The 12,066-nt window shown below is 33.8% G+C and overlaps 1 protein-coding gene across 1 annotated transcript in view; it reads right to left on the bottom strand.

Annotated features, from left to right (window-relative positions):
* Positions 1 to 3,980: 3,980 nt before the first annotated feature.
* The window catches only part of LOC144562554 (jacalin-related lectin 19-like), a 60,819-nt gene continuing 52,733 nt past the window's right edge, over positions 3,981 to 12,066 (bottom strand). The window contains exons 3-4 of the mRNA XM_078311746.1: positions 4,300 to 4,450; positions 3,981 to 4,069 (exon numbers count right to left, since the gene is read on the bottom strand). Of these exons, the coding sequence (XP_078167872.1) occupies positions 4,049 to 4,069; positions 4,300 to 4,450 (172 nt within the window). The 3' untranslated portion in view covers positions 3,981 to 4,048. The remainder of the gene's footprint in view (positions 4,070 to 4,299; positions 4,451 to 12,066) is intronic.

The following is a 12,066-nucleotide window of genomic DNA, read 5'->3' as shown; positions in this document are numbered from 1 at the left end:
ACCCACGAGTGTTAGCCTTGCAAATACTAGAAACGGGGTCAACTGTGAAAGTATTAGCATGCGTAGTGATTGCAAGGCTAGGTGCTTGCAACAAGTCAGAAAATAGTTGTTGCAAGGGTGTCCTTGCAAATACTTAGTAGTTGTAAGGAAGGCAGTTGCAAGGTTATTGTTGCAAGGGTAAGCGCATGCAACAAGCCTTTTCGGGCTTGTTGCAAGGCTAGGCGCTTGCAACAAGCCACTTTCTGATGCATGCAATAAAATCAGATTCTAGTAGTGTCTACCACCATATTTTACAAGAGATTGGAAAAATAAGAGAAAAACTAAATATAAAAATGTTGCTATCAACAACGTCCCGTTAACCCATAATAAATCTCGTTCATTTCTTATCACTGCCAAAAACAAATGGAAAAAGAAGGAAAAAGAAAAGAAAAAAAAAACTGGAGATGTCACATCTTTTGTATCGACTTGGCCCAAAAAGCATTTCTTTCTGGGCCGACATTTCAAGACAAAACCCAACTGTACCGACCTTTTTTCTTCATCATTGAATTGAGGCCTTATAAAACCTGTTTGGTATCTAAAGGGAACAGATGAAAGGATAACATGTGTTACAACTGCTGTACAGCATTCATTTCTTCTGGGGCATGGTGCTTACAATGCTTTTCTGAAACTTTCACGGATGCTTGTTTGTTTACTTGTAAGTACGGTCCAAAAATATCAAATATTTTTTTCTTTGTTTGGAGGAGGTGGCGACCAAAATGACAGAATTTAATTGCAGAACAAGAATATGATATATTGTTCTTATCAGAACTATTATGTATGTAATGCAAGACTAAATGAAAACAAATTGTCAAATGGTTTTTTAAGACAAAATTGAAAGAATCTGATTGCAAAAAGAAAAGTTGAATACGAATCATCTTTAACACAGTTCACTAAAATATTACTCTTTGTATGTGAGATGCATCTATGCATGTTCGCAATCTAGTTCTAGATGGAATTTATAAATAAATAAATAAATCATAACGCCTTCCTGTACTTAAATAAAATGAGAACTTAAGAATTTTTTTAGCACTGCTAATAATAAAATTAATTAAAATATTTATTCTGAGGGTAGCACATCCATGAGTTAGATAGAATGGAAAAGTTTGCTAGAAATATGAGGGCAGCACATTTATTCTCTAGTCTGCCAACTATACAGAATAACACATCGATTTATATTTTCATCCATATATACAAATATGAGTTAGGCTAGCGCGTGGTAGGCTCATCAAAAGGGTTTGGTTAGCTTAACTCGAAAATTAATCTATTGCCAGTAACGAATTAAAAAAACTGATCTACTTTACTAGTGATGCGTGTACATATAAAATTTTAATTTTTTACAATTATCATAACACTCTATTACGTAATACTACAAGGCAATTGTTTTATAGTAATAAAATAAAATACCAAGTCTACATATTCATACATAAAAAAAACTGATATACAACATTGTGAGATAACAATTACTGCCAATTACAAGGCCCTGACGGTTTCAGTGGAGAGTTCTACAAGGCATTCACAAGTAGCGTAATTACTGATATAAAGGCAGTGATCAGCTACATCATAGAAGAAGGCAATACCTTGCGCCCACTTAATGCCTCATATACAGTGTTAATCCCAAAAAAACAAAATGCAAATAAGGTGAAGGATTTTAGACCTATCAGTCTAATTAATGGGATGCAAAGAATTTTTTCCAAAATTCTATCAATAAGATTGCAAAAAAGGATAGGACAGATACTACATCAGTCACAAACGGGGTTCCTAAAAGGTAGGCAGATAACAGAAGGTTTTGTATGTGCACAGGAGTTATTACAGGTAGCACGAGGGGGCAATACACCATTGGCAGTTTTTAAAGCGGATATACATAAAGCATTTGATACACTAAGTTGGGAGTTCCTGATAGGAGTCATGAGGCATATAGGATTCTCGCAAAAATGGGTGTCATGGATAAGAAGATTGGTGTTACCAGGTTCATCGCAAATTGTCATAAATGGTCTACTTGGAAAAAAAATTGATCTAAAAAGAGGGGTACGTCAAGGTGACCCCATGTCGCCTTTCCTCTTCATCATAGCAATGGATTTCATACCAAGATGGTTGGCCAGATTAAAAAGCACAGGAGAACTTAGAATGCCAATTCGGGGGATGCATCCTTCACTGCTCTATGCTGACGATGCACTATTTTTCATCAAACCGGAGAAACAACAAGTCCAGGTACTTAAGATCACCCTACTCACATTTGGAATCATATCTGGACTTAGGGTGAATCTTGAAAAATCAGAAGTGATGGCAACAGCCACTACTCAAGAAGAAACCACGGAATTGGCAAGAATATTGGGATGCAAAGAAAGTACATTTCCGTTTAAATACTTGGGGTTACCGTTATCCGACACAAAATTACCTAGGATTGCCTTTATGCCACTGATTGAGAGTATTAATAAGAGATTATCGGGATGGTCAGCAAAGTTGCTGTCAAGCGCAGGGAGAATAGTACTCATCAATTCAGTTTTAACCTCCATACCAATATACTTCATGTCGGTATTTATTTTGCCAGTTTGGGTGTTAAATGAGATAGACAGGGCACGAAGGACCTTTCTGTGGCAAGGTGCAAATCAGAGAGAAAGGAAACTGCATTTAGCAAACTGGGAGTTAGTGTGTAGACCAAAAAGAATGGGAGGGCTGGGCATCAAAAATATAAAGAGCTTCAATCATGCATTGCTAGCTAAGTGGTATTGGCAGTGGCAAAACAAGGAGGAAAAATTGTGGAAATCACTGTTTAAAGAGCTATATGGAGAACAACAGGAAGGAATATGTAATTCCTACTTGTATAAGAAGGGGTTGAAGGCAGTAAAAAAATTCTGTGACTGTTTCATATTGAGGGTAGTAGGCACAGGAGATACAATTAACCTGTGGGATCAAGATTGGGGCATAGGTGTTATAAAGAATAAATTTGAAACTTTATACACTTTCACAACACAAATGGAGGCAACGGTACAAGACTTTATACAAACACAGAATATAGCAACTATGTTCAGACCGGTATTGTCAGAAAGAGCAAGTCAACAGCTGGTACAGTGATAATGGCAAGGGGGCTGCACCACATAGGGGAAGATGACGCAAGGTGGAAAATGGAGGTTAATGGAACATTCACAGTGAAAGGGGCGTACTTAACAATGGAACAAACACCAGAAATCAAATCAGATATTCACAGAATATGGCAGACACGGGTACCACCAAGAATGAGAGTATTTGGATGGTTGCTACTGCATAAAAAGGTGCTTACGGCTGACAATTTGAGAGTAAGAGGTTTCCATATCGTGGGGATGTGCTATATGTGTAGAAGAAGCGACGAGACAATTAGACACTTATTCAATGAGTGTCCGGTAAGTGAACAAGTGTACAGAGGGGTGCTACAGGACATACTGGTACAGGTAACGGGACAAGACAAGGTTCAGTTTCTGATCGAAAAAAATGTAACTGATAAGGCAAGAGAGCTTATGCTAATCACACATTTCATAATTTGGCGCGAAAGATGCAACCGCATCTTTAGAGAAATAAGCAAAAACACGGATGAATTGGTGCGAGAGGTTACTACACAGTGGGAGGTCAGTGTGTCTCATCAGTCAGAAGAACCAAACGTGGAGTGAGAAGTAAAGCGATTAAAACAGTTAGGATAGTTTTCTTTCATTTTGGAACTTTTATTTTGGACTCTTTCTTTGTAGTTTTTTAATTGGTTTTCTTTCTTTTCGTTTTTTGTTTTGTAATCAGGGTTTCTCACTCAGAAACTCAACAAAATGTTACCAATAATGGTTAATGAAAAAATGTGGGCTAGACCCTCATTGATTTTCTCAAAAAAAATTACTGACGCATGTTTAACTCAAAAACCATAACTTTCTATACGAAACTCTCATAGACTTAAAACTTTCATCATCTGAAAATAGACAAAAGCTTCAAATATTCCATATTTTACTTGTCGAAGAAGAACCACGTTTGGCCTTCAAAATTGTGGCATCAATCAGCTTCTATCTTCTGGCCACTGCAAAATTTGATGAGTCAAGTTCAATTCCTTCACACAATAATCAATGCTATAATTAAGCTGATCAATAGATTGCTATTTGATTGTACAGCCGTTGGGCTTAATTACTATAACACAATTTGTTAATTATAAAACAATTGAAAACCCATTAAAATATAATGAAGAGGTCGATTTCATAAATAACTAAACAAGTTTTAATTCGAGTAGTTTGTGAGAAGTAATACTATTACCTTGACATAAACTCCAATGGCGTCGAGGTATGCCCCAGAGCATCCATGGAAACCTATGATTTTACCACCACAAGTAGAGAGTTCGAAAGGAATCCCTTCTTCCTTGCCGTATGGTCCATAACTTTTCAAGTTGGTTATCAGTTGTAGTGACCTCATAACAAATAAGTCACCGAAGTAGCCAACATAGCCTCTCACAGACGTACGCGTAATACTCGCTGGATTGTAGAACAATCTACAAAACCATAAAAGACACTTTTATTCACAAAACTGTTTTTGGTAGCTTATAATATTTACAAACAGTTCGTTTGCTCTTTTGTGTGCATCTGCAATACCAAAAAAATATAAAATCGACCCAAGGGAAGTTCATGTTTGGTGCAAGAATCGGGTACCTTAGTCATTGCTCTTGTTTCTCCATCCCAGAGTAGGGTGCTTTTAGTAGTATAATAATCAATTTCATAATATACAGAAAGAGCATCGATAGTATCTCCATGGCTATAATGACTTCAAGAATGTGATCAATGGGAATTGTTTGGTGCATATCTCTTGCTAAACAACTACGGTCACTGCAAGGCTCCGACTTACTTCACTACTAGAATCCGAGTTTATTGCAAGAGTAGCACTAGTTTATTGCAAGGTAAGGACAATCCTTGCAACAAAAATGGTGTTTCCGGATACCTCAAACTTGTTGCAAGGGTAGTCCCTTGCAACATCTATCACATGCAAATGTGTGATGTATAACTATGCAACTGTTTTCTATCTACCCTTGCAATTACGTTTTGAAGGTCAAATATTATAATTAATTGGAGGTCCTTGCAACAACTGAACCCCGTGTCCATGCAACTACTCAAACGCATGGTAGATATTATATTATATTAACGGGCCTTGCAATTACTTAACCCCATTCCCATGCAACTACTTTACCCCCCTTGTTTATATTATATTTTATTGAAGGGCTTTGCAACAACTTAACCCCATACCCATGCAACTACTTTATTCCCTTGTTTATATTATATTTTATTGAAGATCCATGCAACTACTTAACTCCATGTCCATGCAATTGTTTAGTTTTTGGAGACAAATTGATTTATGTTTATTTGATATCTCCTTTTAACAATTTAATTTATCATAAATTTTGAATTGAACTCATAGTCCCATTTAAATAGCACAATTTGTTTGAAAATAAAAGATACAATTACAGTAGCTATATATTAAATATTACAATCCTTCTAAAATACCACAAATCACAAATATTGTTTGCAATTATGTTGTCAAGTTACTAAAATGCCTTGTTTGTCCGCTGCATAATATTTTTTATAACAAATGAGTGTTTTAATAAATGAGAAAAATTAGCATAAAATCAAGGTCAGAAATAAAACTATAATTTAATTCAAGCATTTTTTTTTTCTAAGACTCTGTTATCAAATGTACATTTATAAATAAAACATAAAAAAAAAATATTCTTCTGAGCCTCCAAATGACAGTGTAAATTTTAAAAAATGTTATAATGAAACAGATCAAGAGTGTTTTATGAAATATCTATTTTCTTATATTATGCATGTAGTTGTCCTGATCCGTCAACGGCTCAGATTGAAAGATAAAATTTGGATTTAATATTAACCCTCCAATTAAATAATATGTCTTCTTTTGATTAAATGCATTTTTTTACATATAGAAGTCTAAATTTAGTTAAAAACATACTCACCACGCACTCTGCCACATAATATGTTACAATTAAAATTAAATAGATTGTAGTTTTTTAACCACTTTTTTCTTTGTTTCCTTATTTCTCCTTTTCACTATCTACGTACATCTCTTGCTATATTTTCACCAATGAAAATGAAAATTATCCAATCTTTCCGAACTTGTGGAGAAAATCTATAATATATTTTCCAATTTTGTTCCTATACAGATCACTCCAACCCTATGGCATAAGAATGGGAATTATCACATCTTTCTTAGATAAAATCCATATACTTCATTTGTCAACAATGGATTAAAAGCATACAGTAACATGTAAGGAAACAATTTGCAGACATATTAGGAAGCATTTATCTTTTCTTTTTTTTCTTTTTTTTTTTGCAAATCGGAAGATTCTGGAATTTTGAAATATCCTATCTTTTTTTTCAAAATCTGGTTTCAACATATTGAATAGTAAGATTTCAAAGCACTTTTGTTTTTCTTAATTAATTAGTTTATTGGTGATACCCAATCTAAGAAACAGGCAGCAATGCTACTTATTTGGAAAAAAAATATATATATAAGAATCAAGTTACACGGTGCATTGAGACAAAATAAAATAAAATAAAATCTTAAGTAGAATTACCAGAATATCATTATACTTGATGAATCAAATTATATGGACCAGAATACCCTTATCTAATCATGGGTGTTCTACTGCATCTGTACATTTATTTTACAATGTATGTAATTTATAATAAATGTTGTTGTATATAAGAAAGAAACTATATAATATATCATATAAATTAATGAGGATGGAATTCATAAATCTCTCTGCATATCTATTTTTATAACGAGGCAAACTATAATTTTGGCACTGATATTGTAGGTTGGGCAGCTCTATATGTTGTTCATTTATTATATCCAATTTCCTTTATAAGGAGACAAACTATAATTTGGCACTGATATTGCAGGCTGGACAGCTTTGTATACTGTTTATTTATTATATCCAATTTTTATTTTATATTTGATCCATTTTTTCGTTTGTTGTTGTTCCTATTTATTATTTACTGTTATATATGTTCAATCTTAATATGTCCCCGTTGCAACGCACATGCACGATACTAGTAATGTTATAATGAAACAGATCACCCTTCTAAATTAATAATTCCCATTTACTCTTATATATATGAACTAAAAGAAATTAAAGCCTCTACTGGTATCTCTCTCGGATTAAGAGCAAGTGAACAACCTATATAAAAACATATTTCAAATAATAATGAAAAAAAAAAGATCATTCACTATTGAAGAAACATGGCATCAATTACAGGCTGGAGCACAATCATTTAGCGATCCACTATATTTCAACTTGAGGAATTTAAAAGATAACTAAATTTGTGGGATGCAAAACAAAAATTAATAACAAAAATACAAAATAATTTGTAAAAATATTTGAAGATGGTTCGAAAATTAAAATCAGAATGCAATTTCTAGAATGAAGATAGTTCGAAAGTGATTGAGAATTAATTTATAAAAACGATGTGTTATGAAGTAACATGATCGATCAAAATAAAAATGTAAATAATTTTTATTTTTTAATAGTTTATTAATTTGTTGACGACTAATTTAATTTGATAAAAAAAAGGTTTGAGGATCAAAGAAATTAAAAAAAAATGCAATTGCAAATTCAAACTTCAAATGAACATAACTTTTGACAAGATATTTTAATTTCAACGTATGACCACTTTTCAAAAACTATTTGTGAAGGGATCTACAAAATGAAATGAGGGTGGTATTGACTATTGACACTAAGAAATAATCAACCTACCTCCTAAGGTCATGATTTTCAGAAAATTAAGTTGCTTCCTTCATCTTACTTTTTTTGTTTTACATCTTCTTTGATAGTTTAAGTCATGACTAAAATTAATTCGATTAGAGGAGAGAGAAATTAGAAAATAAAGAAGTGTCTATATATAATAGTGGACCTACAGACAAAGTAAGTGTGAAACAAGTTAATATATTTAGAGAAGTGGTCTAAATTACTCCGAGGTAACTCCACATTACCCTCATATTTTATGACCTCTTCCAATTACCAAGTTAATTATCTTTGTGATTTTTAGGGTTTCTAAACATGTTTATATCCATTGTTTTTTATGCTATTTTGGAAATGGAGAAATAATTCAATAAATTATCCCATCTATCATAGCAATTTATCGACGAGAGAAAATATGTTATCAAATACTTTTTTTATGCCTATTTCAAGCTTCCGGATCAATACCTGTGTTATATTATGTAATATGAAAATGAAAAATGAGAAAAAAAAATTGGAGCAAAAAATTATTACTTCAGAGACGCCATAGCAAAAAATTGGTTACTGGCTTAAAGGATTAACAAATCAAGAAAATATTAAACTAACATCAGAAAAAAAAATTGTTATCATAATCAATTAGCTGAAGTAATTCTTTATTTTTATTCATTAATTAGTTAATACTTAATTTATCTTTATGTTGTTTTATTTAGCATCATCTATTTCTAAATTGTAATGTTGTTAATATGCTCAATACGAGAATAATATAATAATAATAAAATGTATCCTGTAAACTGTAAAGTATAGTCGTAAATATAATTTGTATAATATGGCAAACTCAGTATGTGAAAAAATAGATGAGATGGATGAGTTACGATTAGTCGTCTCAGGAGTATTTCCAGCAATATTAATCCGATTGGATTCTAATATTTTGATAAAATTTGTATAATACAACCATTTTTTATCAGGATAACATGCACTGTTTTGTATAAAATCTATCAGTTCCAATAGTTCGCAACTAAGATTAATTAGAATCTCAAGACTGTACCAGCTCCTGACCACACTGCTCATGAGGCACCGTTAATTTGTTGGGCTTTAAGGCCGAGAACGACAGAATCATGAATACCCGTAATAATCGGACTGTGTCTGTGTGCTGTAGTCTTTTACAAAGCACATATATAATGTCACTGGAAGCTTAAGTCCAGAGCTCGTTACACAGATTTGATTGAAATGATAATTCAAGGTGTCTATTTCCAAAAGAAAAACAAAGAAAAGAAATTCAAAGTGTTCAATCAACCAATTGCACAAAGAAACCTTCTTCTTAATTTCAGACATGTCCCTACGTAAACAACAATGCACAAAGAAAAACGCAAGCAGGTAAAAAGGATTTAAGGCCCAGCCCAAAATATAGATCGACCCTGTTCTAATGCCTCAAATTGGAACGACCCGTATGTTGGGAATCATAAAGGCCAAACAATTACGCCTTATCTAGAGATCAAACAATTACATCTCATCTAGGGGTCAAACACTTACACCCCGGGGAAGAAGAAACAATCCCCACCTTAACCTAAGACCGTCCTATGCCAAAGAGACCCAAAACATAATCTTTAGTGCGGAATACAATACCTGATTCCATGTCGTTTGCCATGGAATACCAAACCCTAGGTTGGAGAAGCAACCGTCTCCGTGAGCGCGAGACAAGACTCTTGCAAACTTTTCCTTTCACGCCCTTTTGGTTGGATCTTAGATTAGGTCTTCCAAAGCAACAAGATCGCCCTTGAGAAATCATTTCCAAATTTCTAATGGATTTCTCCTCTCAATTCTTTGATGGTGGAAGAAGGGAGAAGACTCTCAAAATTCTGTCTAAGAATAACCTCTTTTAAGAATTCTGAGTTGAGTTAGTTATCTTGTGCCTTGGGGACCCATCTATATATAGTTTTACACTTCTGGCGACACGAGTGCGTCCGCACTCAGGTCCAGTGCGGGTGACCCACCCGCACTGGGTCGAAAGGAGCGTCCTGATAACCGCCTTACTTAGCCCCTAAAATAGCAGTGCGTCCGCACTCTGGTTCAGTGCGGGTGAGCCACCCGCACTGGACTCAAACAGAACTTTCAGAAAATTGACTAAGTCCTCAGTGCGGGTGAACCCCACCCGCACTGGAGCTCAGTGCGTCCGCACTGCGCTCGGACTTTTTCTTGCGTTGTTCTGAAGTTCCCAAAAATTGGCTAAGTACTGAGTGCGTCCGCACTCAGATCCAGTGCGGGTGAACCACCCGCACTGGGCCACCAAAAAAGGCTCCCAGAATTTGGCTAACTCCTGAGTGCGTCCGCACTCAGATCCAGTGCGGGTGAACCACCCGCACTGGGCTCCCAAAAGCCTTCCAGAATTTGGCTAACTCCTGAGTGCGTCCGCACTCAGATCCAGTGCGGGTGAATCACCCGCACTGGGCTCCCAAAAGTCTTCCAAAATTTGGCTAACTCCTGAGTGCGTCCGCACTCAGATCCAGTGCGGGTGGACCACCCGCACTGGGCTCAAAAAAGGCAGTTTTCTTAATTGCAAATATCAGAATCAGTCCATCAATGATTTGATCTTTGCCCAAATTGTTCTACACACTTATGGACCACATCCTATTGAATACATAGATTATCTAATATCTTAATTCCATATTAGATCACTTTAATTGTGACAATCATATATGACAGTAAACAATTCATAATTATATTACATATATGCTCAACGTTGGATTATGATCCAACACCGTAATCCAATATTTTGGAATTCTAAAAAATTGTGTTAAAATAATTGGTCAACTCATCAAACCTTGCAATGTAACAGCATTTTTGAGAAATTTACACAGCATTTTGTCTAGCAAATTACTGAATGGAGCAATCATTTAGAAATAACATTGCCGAGTAAAATTTTATAATTAACACATCAATGCCAAGTCAGAGTAAAATTTTAAATTTGGACCTTAATTTATTCTCACTACAAAAACATGTTTTAGGTGGAAAAGGAAAAATAAGATAACTATTTGGAGTAATTCTGAATGTTTTTTGGTACAATATTGATTAGAAAATATGACATATTTATTGGGAATGAAATATGCAGAGTGATGATCTCCTCACTCCCCCGTTTTTCAGCTAAAATATAATCTTCATAATGCTCAATCTTCTGGATTTTTGCTTGGAAGGAAATCATGTGCTGCCCAATATGGCACACAACCAGCTCCCGTAGAACCGGTGTATCATGTTCACTAGTAGACCTTAACCCATCAATGTCTTTGGGAGGTCTCAATGGCACTCTATCCCGGGCATTGCATGGGTAGATAAAAAAAGAGTGTTGTATTAAGTAGAAAACTGAAAAGATAAAAAAAACTGATAAGAAAAAAAAAATAAAAAAATAAAAACTAGTTTTTGCTTGGGGATTTTACTGGTAAGATAAAAAAACTGAAAAGTACAGCAGTATATACCTGAATGTACAAAAGAGTGTTGTATTAAGTAGAGCAACGCAAACTGCTTACATTTCTGATAAGGAAAGCTGGAAAAAAGCGCCGAAAGAAACGGCTCGTATAGTAATTAAACCACACACCTTTCTTATTTTTCTTTTCCTTCAACATGTGATAGTAAATTAACAGTAGAATTACAATGTAGACAATAAATATACTCATGCTAACTTAAATTTCAACAATTATATGTGTTTGTACATGTAAACAATTGGAAGTAGCATTTAGATACAAATTAAAAAAAAATTAAAATAAAAAAATTTGAAATTTTTTACCGGTTTACATTATTCAACGAAATTGTCTACAGAGTTATGTGATCAGGTTTACAGAATTCAAAACAATTGAAAGTAGCATTTAGATGCAAATTAAAAAAAAAAAAAATTTGAAAAAAAGTTAAAATTTGAATTTTTTTACCGGTTTATAGGATTAAATGAAACTATCTACAGAGTTATGTGACAAGATTTATAGAATTCAAAATAATTGAAAGTAGCATCTAGAAGGAAATTTGAAAAAAAAAATTGAAAAAAATTAGAATTTTTTTTTTAAAAAAATGAAAAAAAATTGAATTTTTTTACATATATAATTTTACATAATTTTAAAGTGGTCATAGTTAAAATTTTTTAAAAATTGTTAGAGATCTTCTAGAAATGGTCTTGATCAGAGGTCTAAAAGTGATTCCGGTCAAAGCAATTAAAGTTGTTAAAGTGGAGGTTATTGGAGACTACATAGAAATGAAAAGTTTTTATGTTTACAGGATTTAGTGTTTTAGTTTACTGACTT

This window comes from Carex rostrata, chromosome 12 (assembly GCF_964058835.1).
Source record: "Carex rostrata chromosome 12, lpCarRost1.2, whole genome shotgun sequence".
NCBI lineage: Eukaryota > Viridiplantae > Streptophyta > Magnoliopsida > Poales > Cyperaceae > Carex > Carex rostrata.
This window is presented reverse-complemented; position numbering and strand designations above follow the sequence as displayed.